General features: G+C 47.4%; 1 protein-coding gene across 1 annotated transcript in view; it reads right to left on the bottom strand.

The window, feature by feature from the left end:
* The window catches only part of LOC142494625 (uncharacterized), a 439,963-nt gene that overhangs the window by 141,745 nt on the left and 282,407 nt on the right, over positions 1 to 15,811 (bottom strand). The window contains exons 83-84 of the mRNA XM_075599056.1: positions 10,857 to 10,901; positions 7,799 to 7,834 (exon numbers count right to left, since the gene is read on the bottom strand). Of these exons, the coding sequence (XP_075455171.1) occupies positions 7,799 to 7,834; positions 10,857 to 10,901 (81 nt within the window). The remainder of the gene's footprint in view (positions 1 to 7,798; positions 7,835 to 10,856; positions 10,902 to 15,811) is intronic.

The raw sequence follows: 15,811 nt of genomic DNA, 5'->3' as shown, positions 1-15,811 counted from the left end.
AGGGACCAGATCATGCTTTCACGTAGGATCGAGTCCCCCTCGATTCATGTTCCAAACGGACCCCCAACCCCCGGGGCTCTGATAGTGCAATGCTAACGTTATAGATGTTCCCCCCCTTGACTCAGTACTCCACGAAAAGTTGTTGTTGTTGTTGTTATCGTTATTGTCATTGCTCCGAATAGAGCATTGGTTCTTACTCACGTCTAACTCAAAGGCTGAGACAAACTGTCGCTTCTGCTGATACACAGTGGTACAACCCATACGGTTCCTATGTACATGAGCTCAAAGGTGCACTTTTGCTGCATCAAATCACCACTCACATGCCGTATCTCCCCCCTTCTTCCCACTACCCCCTCCCCTTCCCACCCCCCCTCATCCCCCACTCCCCCCCCTCTCTCCCCCCTCTCCCTCCCCCCTCCCACCCTTACCACCAATCCCTCCCCACCCCCATCCCCACCAACAGTCTACCCCCTTCCTCTGCTAAAACCGTCTCCAACAGCACACAGGAGACTGAGACACTACCCAGACTAAATGCAGGAGGTAGCGGATCCTTCTAAACATTGAAAATTTCAAACACCTACTCAATTGAATGTATTTTGTACTTCTTATATGTGGTTTGATGACTATACCTAATTCCCTAACCAACATTATCTTAACAGGTACCAAGAGCCTATAGCTTTCTTTTTGAATGTTGTCAAAGTCTAACTTGGCTGCCAAGGACTATATACTGTATACTCTATATGCTTCCTGATGTTCAGATTGAATGTTAAAGAAATAACTCCTAACTACGTCATCCAAACAGGTATCAGGAGTCTATTGCCCTTTTTTAAGGGCTGCTACGGCCTTACCTGGGCGTACAGGATTGCGCACTGGATATTCTATATGCTCTCTGCTGTTCAAAATAAATACGAAGTGGGATATATACATTAAATGACCCCTCCCTCACCCACCTCGATCCCCCCCTCCCTTCCCTTTTGCTGTCCTCCCCATCCCTCTCCCCCCTCCCCCCCTCCCTCCCCTCTTTTCTTCGCACCCTCCCTCATACCTGCTACTCCCCCACCCATACCCCCATCCCCCCCTTCCCCCCTCCCCCCCTCCCTTTCCCTTCATTCCCTCCCCCCATTCTCGCAACCAACCCCCCCCCCACCCCCTCTGTTCACCCCTCCTCCCTCCCCCCCCAAGGATCTTAACTTTCCTGAGAAGACTCCTAACAATATTATCCTAACAGATATCAAGAGTATATAGCTTTTTCTAAATGTTGGTAATACCTACCCTGGTGGTAAAGGATTATGTACTGTATACTTTACGTGCTTCATGCTGTCCAAAATGAATACAAAGGGGGTTATGTACATGAACTGACCTTTCACCCTCCCACCTCTATCCCCCCCCCTCTTTATTTTTTCTTTCCTTCTCCTTTTTTGGTCCTCCCTTTCCTTCTCCCCGCCCCTCATCCCCCTCTATCCCTTTGCACCCACCCTCATACCAGCAACTCATCCCCCCACTTCCACCAGCCCTTGCCCACTCCCCTCCCTTCCTCCCGGATTCCCAACCTCACCCACACTTCACTGTATGGGAAAACCAAGGAAGTTCCTTCCCCTCAATCTCCCCCACACGAAGGGATACAGGGCTTTGGCCGCATAGATCCTATCTGCCCTGCCGGCAATAGGCTCCCTAGAAGCCTCATTAACTATGATACCCTAGAGAAAGTATGCTCGGGTGTAACTTTAGACAGTTAAGGGTGTCCGCCCAGCCCGCCTCTGCTGGTGACCGTTACCGGACCCGCCCCCAAGGGTCTTATACCACACCAGCCGGTCCTTAGACTAGACCGGTTTACAACCTTTTAGACCCCATTAGGGTCGACTTTCCTTCTTTCTTCTTCTACCCGCTGTTACTGTCCCAGCAGTTCCCCACCCAACCCTCCCCCTCCTCCTGCCCATTTTGGCTGTTTGTTTCTAGCACTACCCCAACGAAAACATACACACCAATCCCCCTGCAAGGCAGGAAACTTCCACTACCAAGACTCCCTCTCGAGCCTCTCCCCCCAACCAGAGGGGAATTCACCCACGGGCCAACAATAGCTCTAGACAATATGTCTCACCAAAAAGCATTAAAAATTGTTTCCCTAAATGTTAAGGGCCTACATAACAATAGGAAGAGACGCCTGGCCCTTCAGGAAATAAAGAAGTCGGGTGGTGATGTGGTTTTCCTCCAGGAGACACACTTCACATCTCAGGAGCCGCCTAAAACATTTCAACATGCGTATCCGTTGAGCTATTTCTCATCATTTAGTAGCAAACGCAGAGGGGTTGCCATTCTGATTCGTCAGGGAACCCCATTTAATCTAACAAAAATTCAGGCCGATCCAGAGGGAAGATTTATTGTAGTCTACGGCTCACTTTCAGGCACGGCAATCGCCCTTATTAACCTATACGCCCCAAACGAGAACCAGACAGAATTCTTAAAAAAAGTTCTGGAAGAAATTGATCCACAGTACCTATCCTCGCTACTTATCGCAGGTGACCTAAACATGGCTCTCAACCCAATAGAAGACAAATCGAGCCTCCCAGGACGACAACATTCCACTCAGTCACAAAGACTGGGGAAAAAATTCAAAGACATTATGGGCGACTTTTCTCTTTTGGACATTTGGAGAACACAACATCAGGGGCAAAGGGATTACACCTTTTACTCGGCACCCCACCAGACCTATTCCCGTATTGACTACTTTCTTGCTACCAAGAACATTCTAGAAGCCACCACAACCTCAGATATCGGCCCAATCACGTGGTCAGATCATGCTCCCATCACCATGGCACTATCCAATCCTTTTGTGAAGTCGATCTCGTATTGCTGGAGACTTAACGACTCCTTACTGAATCACTCTGGGACAGTTCTGGAGCTCAAAAAATCCCTTAGGGAATACTTTCGAATAAACGCAGGGTCCGTCTCATCTCCAGCAAGCCTGTGGGAAGCCCATAAGGCGACAATCCGAGGAAATCTCATCTCGATTGCCTCCCACCGGAAAAAAACTAAGCTCAAACTAACCAAGGAGCTTACTGACAAAATAATCAGTTTAGAGCAGCAGCACAAAAATAACCCCTCCCGGAGAATTTAAAAACAGCTGACAACTGCTAGAAGCGAGTTAAGAATTATTCAATTGGATAATGTAGAAAAAGCTCTCAAATGGACGGGTCAGAGGTATTATGATAAAGGGAACAAGGCCGGTAGACTTCTCGCTAGCAAGTTAATAGGTATACAAAAACGATCGCAAATAACGGCGATCCGGAACGGCTCTGGTGAGCTTCGATACAACGGGAAAAAAATAGCAGAGGAATTTACCAAATTCTATACCAAATTATATAACCTAAGGGCCCACTCTGTTAACCCAGGCTTAAAGGAATTGTCAGCAGCCACTGACTATCTAGCAGATTGCGATCTCCCCTCGCTAACAGAGGAGGAAAATCTTATCTTGAATGCCACAATAACAGCAGAAGAACTAGAAATGGCTGTAAAGGCATCAAAAATCTCCAAAACGCCGGGCCCTGATGGTTTTACAAATGCCTACTATAAGAAATTTCTCCCCATCTTGTCCACCCATCTATTGAGCTTGTTCAACTCATTCTTAGAAGGGAGTCCTATCCCATCTTCAATGTCGTCCGCCAATCTGGCTATAATACTCAAAGAAGGGAAGGACCCCACCCAATGCGGAAGTTATAGACCAATCTCACTGTTGAACAATGATCTAAAACTATATAGTAAAATTTTGGCGAACAGACTTAATCCTATCCTCCCGAGACTAATACACATGGACCAGGTCGGGTTTGTCCTGGGCCGCCAGGCCTCAGACAATACCCGTAAAATCATTAAACTAGTTGACCACGCCCACCTTTCAGGCGCAAAGGCGATGCTACTAAGCCTCGACGCAGAGAAGGCATTTGACAGAATTGACTGGCTATTTCTAGATCAAACACTGACAAAATTTGGGTTCAAAGACTCGTTCCTGAAGGGTGTCCAAGCGCTATATCAAAACCCGTCAGCCTCAGTAAGACTATCAGGTGGAGGCCCCGAATGATTCCAAATTCGCAATGGAACCCGACAAGGATGCCCCCTCTCCCCTCTCCTTTTCGCCCTCACGATCGAACCACTGGCGACTAAAATAAGACAAAACCCGAACATCCAGGGTATCCCCCTCGATAAAGAACTATACAAAATTTCCCTTTTCGCTGATGATATCATTCTAACTTTGACTAAGCCCCTAACTTCCCTCCCCAACCTTCAGATGGAACTGACGGAGTTTGGAAAGGTATCAGGATATAAAATAAACAGCGACAAATCAGAGGCCCTAAATCTTAGCCTCCCAGATCCCGTAGTCAAACTCCTTAAACTAAATTTTAGCTATAGATGGTGCCCTTCACACATAATATCTGGGAATTAATGTGTCAAGGCATTACCGGGATTTATACCGGGATAACTACCCGAAGTTATGGGATAAGATCAAAAAGGATCTAGATCAGTGGGAAGGTTACCAGATCTCGTGGTTCGGGAGGATGATCTCCGCTAAGATGAATATACTCCCAAGAATGTTATACTTTTTTCAGACACTCCCGATCCACGTTTCCGGAAACTGATCTAAAATACATACAGAACAGATTGCTCCACTTCATTTGGCAGGGCAAGAGGCCCAGAGTAGCCAGATCGGTCCTGATGGCCGCGAGATCCAGAGGGGGGTTAGGTTACCAGATTTATATAAATACTACCTAGCTGCACAGCTCAAGCAGGTAGTAATGTGGAACTCAGACCCGACCGTTGTTGCTGGGTAAAAATAGAGACTCAATATGCCAAGATGCCTTCTTTGCAAGCCTGCCTCTGGAGCCTGGACAGAGGAGATGGGCACATACACAATCTTAAACTACAGGCCTCACGATACACGTGGGACGTCTGGATTAGATGCAAATTTAAATATGACCTCTCCTCAACAAGCTCTCAACTGACCCTATCTTTAACAACCCGAAATTCCCTCCGGGATGTGGATCTAAACTGTTCGTCCACTTCAACACACGGGGTATAGAGGCGATTGCTGATCTTCTGAGCCTAGGGAAGCTCCTGAGCTATCAAGAACGGAAGACTAAATATAAAATTAGAGAATTGGACACATTCAAATACCTACAAATCAGAAATTTTGTACGGACCACATGTCCTCTTCCAGAATACCCCACTCTCACTAAGTTTGAACACCTTTGCGAGGTTAAGACTCACCAGAAGGGTCTAATCTCGGAAATATATAACGCGTTAGAGCACTCAACGACTCCCACACAGCATGACTACATGCTTAGATGGTCAGCAGACCTGAATATAAATATAGAAAGAGAGACTTGGGAAGAAATCTGGCAGGCAGCCTCAGAAACTTCCCTATGTACTACAATCAAGGAAAATATTTACAAGGTCATGTTTGGCTGGTATCTTACCCCAGCACGATTAAACCAGATCTACCCTCTGGCATCAGACCTATGCTGGAGAGGCTGTGGTAATAGAGGGGACATGGTCCACATCTGGTGGTCCTGTCCAGAAATTGTGAAATACTGGGCCAAGGTCCAAATTTTGATAAAAGAGGTCACCAACCTAGAAATACCTATTGAACCACTGACCTACCTGCTGGCCGCGCCAATGCCAGACATTGTCCGGCCCACCAGGAAATTAATATCCTTCATTCTTACCGCGGCCAGATGCTGTATTGCGGCCTCCTGGAGGAAAACAGCTACGCCAGCACTGAACACAATCAAAAAAGAATCGGTGATGTGATGATTATGGAAAGGCTTACCGCCATCGTTAGACAAAAAATCCCTGCCTTTGAGGATATCTGGGAACCCTGGATCCTCCTCACTAGAGAGCGTCAGCCAACTCTGGCGGGTCAGAGGCCCATCCCCTCCCCGTAAGGGACTAAAAACTGCCCGAAATAGAGAACCTTCAACAGCCAAATGGGATACCCACCCCCCCACTTATCTCCCCCTCCCCCCCTCCCATTCCTCCTTCACACTCCCCCCCTCTCTGTCTTCCCTCTCCAAAGGCATGCCCCCTTCTCTCTGACAACTCCGGTTGCCACTCTGTTTCTCCCCCAGAAAAGTTGTTTCAAAAAATGTTAGGCTATGATACTTGCCATGAGTTCAGCACCCCTGCTGTAGGCCACAGTGTTAATATTCCAGTCCTGGTTTAGTATGCTCCTTTGCCAGTTTACATAACAGAGTAAAGGTCTAAACATTGAATGTCCTGGGTCCTTATTACAGTTTACAACTTTCGTGTCTACGGTGCTCCACCATTTCCCCTTCCACCGGTGCCACCAAATCCGCCAGCTCTGAGCTGTTGTCCATGTTTCAGCCGACCGACCTGCACTACAGCTAAGAAGCTTGACTAAGATGCCCCTGACAGATTGGCAGGAAAGGTTGGCACCATTCTCTTCTCTTTCTCCACGCGCGCCCATTCAGTTCTATTGAAGAGAAAATCTTTCATAAACTAAATCAGATGAACCTGTCCTCCAGACCTTAAATAGCTGCTCTACGTGACCCAACTGCAGCAATATAGGCAGCATCCACCCCAGACCCATTCTTCTTTACAAAGACATGTCTTCCCACGTGAATGATGTGGGAACATAGAATCTGACTCCAGATGGAACACCTTGGCACACCCGGTCTGCCCATGTTCCTCTCTATTGCAAAACCTCAGACCCCATTTGATCACTGGCCTTTTACCAAAGGTTGGACGCTCTTATGTCTTCTGCTATACTGATGAGATCTTCACCAGCTATGCATGGCGTAAATAAAGAAAGTCAGACTTAAAGGAGCAATTCATGCACTTTTCTAAATTATTTTATTTTTTTACATACAGTAGGTTTGAATTAGGTGGTCTCCGGAGCTGAACCCCGTTAATTTCAGCTCTGGGGTCCCCCTGCTTCCCGATATACAGACCTCCGTAGTGGGTCTCTGCAAAGTTTAAAGCCCCCGGGTTACGTGTGCCAATATGAAGCCTCACCAGATGACTTCCAGGCTTCCTATTGGCCTGCAGACGCGGGAGCTTTAAAAAAAAACGGCTGTTACGTGATCCCCTCCATGTTGAGCGAGCGGCTACCAGCACCCCCTAAAAATCGCCTGCTTGGATTGCCTCTTTAAAGCACTTCAAGGCAGAGAAGTACCTGTCTCTGTCACGCAGATACTGAATCACAGTGTTGATAGTTGGTATTAATTGATACAGACCCTTAGCACTGTCCCACAGGCTGACAATGATTTCAACAAAGAGAACCGACAAAGGAATTCAATGGCGGCCGCCGCCACGTTCTGCGCCTGACATTTTATTGTGTTGTTTTTTTCCTTATTTATTTTGAAAAAAAATAAATAAATTATTTTTGATGGCTAATTAATCTGTGAAGCGGAACAGCAAGAATTCACACATCTCCACTTCGACTGACAGGGCAGTGTAAGTCGTTATATAAAATACGGCTGGCACCATACAGGATAAAACCGTGGGACTAGAATAACTTCCCTGCGGACATCTCAGTGGGAGGGAATTGTATCATACAACTGACTGTGGCCCATGTTACTAAGTGGTGCTATCTCACACGACACCCTCCAACTCTGCAATAGAGTCTGGCTGTACGTGCTGTAAGGTCACCTTTGGCTTCGTAAATGCAGCCCTTGATCTCACTGTTCATCATGTACACAAAAAAAAATCCGATTGTAAGCTCTTGGGAATATGTGTGACTTGTACCTGCAATATACAGTACTAGGCTGTGGCATGAAATAATACTTACTTTATCGCTTTTCAATCCTGGCAATCCCTTTGGGCCCTGATAAAAAAAAACAAAAGGAACAGGGATACATTTTCCAATAGAACAAAGGCGTGAGCCTAAGAAACAATTCAATGACACCCCATGATGGCGTTTACATGTGTAACCGCGACAGCTCTGACACTCCTCCTGGAAATAAGTCTCCCCCTCCCCCCCCCCCTGGGGAAACCAGGATCTCTTAACCCCTTCTCTGCCGGAGCAGCCTGAAATACACTGCAGAAAGTGTTGGCTTCTCCTGGAGGTACAGGGAGGTAAATAAAAGTATTTGTACTGGGGGGAGAGAGTATTTTAAAGGTAAGAATACCGCTGTTGAAGTGGTTCGAATCCCTGTGAATGGTCTTCTTGTAACCTTGGGCAAGTCCCTTTATTGCCCGGGCTGTCACCAGCGTTACAGACGTTATAATACTGTTCTTATATGGTGAATGTGTGCAGCAGAACAAATATTAGCAAACATTTTGTACGCGCTACCTGCACTCGCAAGATGCAATCCCCATACTGTACCTGTGTTTTATTTTACAACCGACTTTGATAAGAGACCAGCGCTTCAGCACCCTGCTCTCTATCAAAAACTAGGCTTACCGTCTCTTCTGATGGACTCCAAATTCAGCAGCAAACCGGGATAAAATAATATGGCCGCCAGCAATGGAACAAACCATTTGGAACTCATGGGGCTACTCTGATAGTTCAAAGAAGCAGACACAGAGAAGCCACCACTCTCCACCACCCCTTCCGTTCCACTTCCTGATAGAGTGTGTGCTGCACTCCACAGGAACGCAGCCCGCTATCTCCCCTACACCAGTGAGCAGGTAGAATGTGGAGTGCGAGACCCCCTTACGTAGTAGCTGTGTCTATAGGGCACCCAAAGGGTTCATTACTAAAGTCTCCAGACTGCAAAAGAATTGCGAACTCCCGGTGCTTCCAATGGGATCCCCTTTCTTTGATTAAATCTGGTGCCGTTTCTTCGCACGGGTCGGGCCCCCATTTTTGCAGGCGGGAGACTTCAGCAAATAGATCCCTTTAGCATATAGATCCCTGTGCTTGGATCCCCTCCAATGAAGAGGGGTGGATACTTTTCAAAGATCCATTGCAGGCAGCATGAAGCAGCAGGGGTTACACCGTCATTATATCGTGCTCACTGTGCATCAGAGCTGGGAAACTCAGGTGTCAAAGGGTTAATTAGAGGATAAGTATCTAAACATGAATAGGAGAAAAAAATAGATTATTTGTAGCAAGAAATAAGTTGTTATGGAAACTGCAAACATCCCGAATATGATGTGAACGGGGAAGGTCCTGTAGGGTTAGTACACGTGTGACATGTTATCCTAATGAGACAGAACATTAATAACAATTATGGGCAAATGACGCCAAGGATCCCACTAAGGGATTGGGAACGAGGAAATGCCCAACACCTTCAGCACAGGGCTGAGCAAGCAAAGAAACTGATAAGGGTCTCACACGTGGCCCCACATACTCTTCACACGTGGCCCCACAAACTCCTCACCTGAGGTCAGCGCATCGCATGCAAAAATACTATACCTAAGTACAATCCCGTCATGTAGGAGCCGGAGGTAACTGTTATGTGCTGACAGACACAATGTGCCACAATAAGATGGAGCCTACTAAGGCTGCGTCCGTAGAGGGGGGAAACGCGCTCCTCCGTGCTGACGCTGAGGCTCGTCTGCGCAATCAGGAGCGATTGCATGAACTAGCAGATGAGCCAGCGTGCGCGATCGGGAGGCGGGGCACTGACGTCACTGAGCCAATAGCCCGCGAAAGTGCTGACGTCAACGTCACGGCGCCGTGACGGTAATGCTGCGTCGATCTGATTGGAGGTTTTCAGCCGACAGTGCGCTCAGAAACAGGTTCTGCTGTCGTCTGAAAATCCCAGCGCCTCAGCACGCCTGCGGACGCTCGCGGGAGCCCCCTCTCAAGACATTTTCATTGAGGATGACGGGGCTCATCGCAGAGCGTCCGCACGGCTCAGCGCTGACTGTCCTTCTATGGACGCAGCCTATAGATGGAACATCCACTCATTTTAGACATTGTGAAAACCTGAAAAGTTTACCCATGAAGCAGCCTTGAATCACAATGACACATTCTCCTGACGAAGCACGTGGTGCGAAACGCGTAGAGGTCACGGGAGGTTGTTCTGCGCATGTGCAAGCTGGCTGGAAGGGAACGATCAGGAAGTTTGCGCAGAGGAAAGATCTGCGGTGCGGTCACGTTGTCCGGACTAGTCCGTGACCACACTTGCCATCCGCCACCACTTGTGGTTAGTATCCGTTCCCCTCACTGTGCTTTATTTACCAGGAGGCTTATAGAACTCTCACTGTGATTGTTTCGGATGTACTTTCTGGCACTTGTGTGCCCTTCTTGCTTTGTTCTTAATTAGAACCTCTTGGGGTTTTTTTTCTCACCTGTGTGGGGGGTTTTTTCCCAGGTGTGTGGGACTGTATTGTGGTTTTATTTCGTTTTTTTTTGTCATTTTGTTCACTCTGTTCATTTATGGTCTTTTATTGAGATTGCATTTATGATTTAGTGACACTGGTTTGTGGTCTATTGGACCGTATTTATTGTATTAAATATTATTTTATATCTAATCTGTGGTGCGCTTTGCATGCATTTTTGTTTTTGACTGACAATGTTTGCAGAAAGGCAGGCGATTGCCCATATTGGTTAATTTTGCACATAATTGCATCAAATAACAAGTATGCAAGTTGGACACGTTGGCACTTCACGCTGATCACCCCTGGCGTTTGCTACAAACAGATTTGGCATATATTGATACCCAATAATGGGAATTTCATCTGTGGGATAAGTAAGGATTCCTCGTAGAATCCCTTGGGATTTAGCCAAATTCTGTGATTTTTTTTTAATGAGGGGTGAAACATCCCAAGCTTTGTCAGACCCTCGTTCCCCTGCCCAAACACAATGAAGTCCCGGAGCATTCAAAAGGGCTTCTCAAAGACGTCATCCCATTGGGGTGGACAATGGCACCCAGACCCGTCACTGAGCTTCTTACCATTATTCCGGCAGGACCAGCGGTTCCTGGTAATCCATTATCCCCCTGGCAACAACAAAATAGAATAGGCTTTAAAGCAGCAGTCTGCCGTAAGAAAGATAAACAGAGCGGAAACACTCAGATATTCAACACGGACACAGTACGGGGGGCGGTAGAAGCTGGAGATAGGTTGAGTTGCCACCTTCACAGTAGCCTACCAGGTCATGTTGTATCAACATTCTGAGAACGTATTAACAATGTAACTGTCCTCCTTCAAATGTAACCATGAAGGTAATCCAAGCCCTTTCTGTTTTATTTTCAGGATTTAAGCAGGGGGTCCCTGGAGCTGAACCCCGTTAATTTCAGCTACGGGGACCTCCTGCTTCTGGAGGTACTTCCGTAGTGGGCGCTGGAAGCCACTCCAGGGTTCACTGTGTGTCTGCTTTTCAGAGCTCCCGGGCCATTAGGAAGCTGTGATGCCATCCGGTGCAGCCTCCTATTGGCCCATGTGAAAAGAAGGCTGAAAACTGCTCAGCGCTCCCTTTGGAGGTAAATATCTCCGGAAGCAGGGGGTCCCCGGAGCTGAAATTAGTGGGGTTCAGGGACCCGGCGGCCTTCGTAAATAACCAGCATGAAGATTTCCTTCAGTATGTTATTTTATTTGCCATATGCGGCCACAAAAAGATAACGGTGACACCCTCGGGGGGCGGGAGGGAAGAGTGTGAACACGGGGGAAAGAGTGTATAGCACACACGGTCGGAAAGAGTGTGACACATGGGGGGGGGGGGAAATGTGACACACGGTGGGGGGGGTGACACATCGGGGGAAGAGTGTGACACACATGGTGTGGGAGGCAAAGATGGTAGCACACACAGTCAGAAAATGTGACACATGGGGGTGTGACACACAGGGGGAAGTGTGACACACGGGGAGTTACACGCACGTGGGTATGTGTGACACACACATGGGGGAAGTGTGACACATGGAGGGGGAGTAAGACACAGAGGGAAGTGTGACACATGGGGGGGGGAAGTGTGACACACATGTGGGAGAGTTTGACACATGGGGGATGCTGACACGTGGGGGAGAGAGAGTGACATGTGGGGGGGGGGGGAAAGTGTGACACACGAGGGGGGAGAGGGTGACACGTGTGGGGGGGGAGAGTGTGACACACGAGGGGGGAGAGGGTGACACTGGGGGGGGGGTTAACTCAGGCTTTTTAACTTTTACCGGGGGCCATATCTGCTAAGGCCCTCCCGGGCTCTGCCCCTGCATGTAAAACTCGTGCATGTCTGTGTGTTTTAGGCTATTCTGCATCTTCAGAAAGCTGTGGGTTTTGTACTAAAGAGCCTCAAGGTTAGTCCATTTATAAATCACTTCATGTAATATCCCTGTGAGACAAACCTCCTTAGTTAATATAAAAGATGAGAAAATGCAAACAATCACAGTGAAAATACATTTTTCTTAAATACGTTTTCTTTTGCCTTACTTTTTACCCCGGTCTCAGTTTCAGTGATTGTGACTTAATAAATTGAATATTCTGAAGATGGATTGTGAATAATATCAGGTTATTTAGTTATCTTTGAAGAGTTCCGTTAAGTGATTAGCCAGCCTGTGTCTCCTGGTGAGTTCTACAGTATGTACACGATCAGAATTTCACATTGTGCCCCTCTGGTGCCATCTAGTGGATACCAATGAATATGGTCCTAATTACAAACCAATGGATTCAAAGCTTACTCTACTGGTTCTCAGCATTTTTTGAGCAGGGAAATCCCTGAAGGATTTTTAAAATATTGGGGTACCCCTACACATAAGACCTAATGCATCCCCTTTTCATTCTCTCTCTCTCTCTCTCTCACACACACACACACACACACACACACACACACACACACACACACACCCTCACACATCATATCCACCCTTTTACTCAACATATCCCACATTTATCCTCCTCCTGAGACAGCACGCACCCTCTTTCTCAATCCTATACTTCACATTCACCCCCTTCTCTTACGCCTCAACGTCCCACTCCCCTCATAAGGCGGCACCGTCCCACCCAACCCCATACAAAGTCCTCCCCTCTTCCTTCCAACCTCCCCAAACAACTAAGACATGTCAGCTGCTAAGTGGGTGCCTCCCGCGGTGTGCGGATATTGCATAGGCTCCCTTTCTCCCCTCTTGTGTGCAGGGTACATATAGAGAAGGAGGATTTCAACATCAACGTCCCCAAGCAGTGCAAGGTGTACCTGCCAAGCAGCCAAAAGCACGTTTCCCCAAGACTGCGGCATGCTTGCCAGAGGGTCACGAGACACCAGGGGACCTCATTGTGAAACACTGCCTTAGCCACCTCATCATGCTGACAGGTTCAGCCATTAGTAAATGTTCAGATCAGGAACAGGCTCCTACCTCCCCCCCCACCTGTGCCTCAGTGTGTGCACCTGTAACTGGGAGATAATACTGCATGCTCTGTGCCTCAGTGTGTACTGTACACCTGTAACTGGGTGATAATAATACTGCATGCTCTGTGTCTCAGTGTGTACACCTGTAACTGGGAGATAATAATACTGCATGCTCTGTGCCTCAGCGTGTACACCTGTAACTGGGAGATAATAATACTGCATGCTCTGTGCCTCAGTGTGTACACCTGTAACTGGGAGATAATAATACTGCATGCTCTGTGCCTCAGTGTGTACACCTGTAACTGGGAGATAATAATACTGCATGCTCTGTGCCTCAGTGTGTACACCTGTAACTGGGAGATAATAATACTGCATGCTCTGTGCCTCAGTGTGTGCACCTGTAACTGGGAGATAATACTGCATGCTCTGTGCCTCAGCGTGTACACCTGTAACTGGGAGATAATAATACTGCATGCTCTGTGTCTCAGTGTGTACACCTGTAACTGGGAGATAATAATACTGCATGCTCTGTGCCTCAGTGTGTACACCTGTAACTGGGAGATAATAATACTGCATGCTCTGTGCCTCAGTGTGTACACCTGTAACTGGGAGATAATAATACTGCATGCTCTGTGCCTCAGTGTGTGCACCTGTAACTGGGAGATAATACTGCATGCTCTGTGCCTCAGCGTGTACACCTGTAACTGGGAGATAATAACACTGCATGCTCTGTGCCTCAGTGTGTACTGTACACCTGTAACTGGGTGATAATAATACTGCATGCTCTGTGCCTCAGTGTGTGCACCTGTAACTGGGAGATAATACTGCATGCTCTGTGCCTCAGTGTGTACTGTACACCTGTAACTGGGTGATAATAATACTGCATGCTCTGTGTCTCAGTGTGTACACCTGTAACTGGGAGATAATAATACTGCATGCTCTGTGCCTCAGCGTGTACACCTGTAACTGGGAGATAATAATACTGCATGCTCTGTGCCTCAGTGTGTACACCTGTAACTGGGAGATAATAATACTGCATGCTCTGTGCCTCAGTGTGTGCACCTGTAACTGGGAGATAATACTGCATGCTCTGTGCCTCAGCGTGTACACCTGTAACTGGGAGATAATAATACTGCATGCTCTGTGTCTCAGTGTGTACACCTGTAACTGGGAGATAATAATACTGCATGCTCTGTGCCTCAGTGTGTACACCTGTAACTGGGTGATAATACTGCATGCTCTGTGCCTCAGTGTGTACACCTGTAACTGGGAGATAATAATACTGCATGCTCTGTGCCTCAGTGTGTGCACCTGTAACTGGGTGATAATACTGCATGCTCTGTGCCTCAGTGTGTACACCTGTAACTGGGAGATAATAATACTGCATGCTCTGTGCCTCAGTGTGTACACCTGTAACTGGGTGATAATACTGCATGCTCTGTGCCTCAGTGTGTACACCTGTAACTGGGTGATAATACTGCATGCTCTGTGCCTCAGTGTGTACACCTGTAACTGGGTGATAATAATATTGCATGCTCTGTGCCTCAGCGTGTACACCTGTAACTGGGTGATAATAATACTGCATACTATGTGCCCCAGTGTGTACACCCGTAATTGGGAGATAATACTGCATGCTCTGTGCCTCAGTGTGTACACCCGTAACTGGGAGATAATACTGCATACTCTGTGCCTCAGTGTGTACACCCGTAACTGGGAGATAATACTGCATACTCTGTGCCCCAGTGTGCACACCCGTAACTGGGAGATAATACTGCATGTTCTGTGCCTCAGTGTGTACACATGTAACTGGGTGATACTGCATGCTCTGTGCCTCAGTGTGTACACATGTAACTGGGTGATAATAATACTGCATGCTCTGTGCCTCAGTGTGTACACATGTAACTGGGAGATAATACTGCATGCTCTGTGCCTCGGTATGTACACCTGTAACTGGGAGATAATAATACTGCATGCTCTGTGCCTCAGTGTGTACTGTACACCTGTAACTGGGTGATAAAAATACTGCATGCTCTGTGCCTCAGTGTGTACACCTGTAACTGGGAGATAATAATACTGCATGCTCTGTCCCTCAGTGTGTACACATGTAACTGGGTGATAAAAATACTGCATGCTCTGTGCCTCATTGTGTACACATGTAATTGGGAGATAATAATACTGCATGCTCTGTGCCTCAGTGTGTACACCTGTAACTGGGTGATAATAATACTGCATGCTCTGTGCCTCAGTGTGTACACATGTAACTGGGAGATAATACTGCATGCTCTGTCCCTCAGTGTGTACACATGTAACTGGGTGATAAAAATACTGCATGCTCTGTGCCTCATTGTGTACACATGTAACTGGGTGATAATAATACTGCATGCTCTGTGCCTCTGTGTGTACACCTCTAACTGGGTGATAATAATACTGCATGCTCTGTGCCTCAGTGTGTACACCTGTAACTGGGTGATAATAATACTGCATGCTCTGTGCCTCAGTGTGTACACCCGTAACTGGGAGATAATACTGCATACTCTGTGCCCCAGTGTGCACACCCGTAACTGGGAGATAATA

Source organism: Ascaphus truei, chromosome 5, assembly GCF_040206685.1.
Source record: "Ascaphus truei isolate aAscTru1 chromosome 5, aAscTru1.hap1, whole genome shotgun sequence".
Taxonomy (NCBI): domain Eukaryota; kingdom Metazoa; phylum Chordata; class Amphibia; order Anura; family Ascaphidae; genus Ascaphus; species Ascaphus truei.
This window is presented reverse-complemented; position numbering and strand designations above follow the sequence as displayed.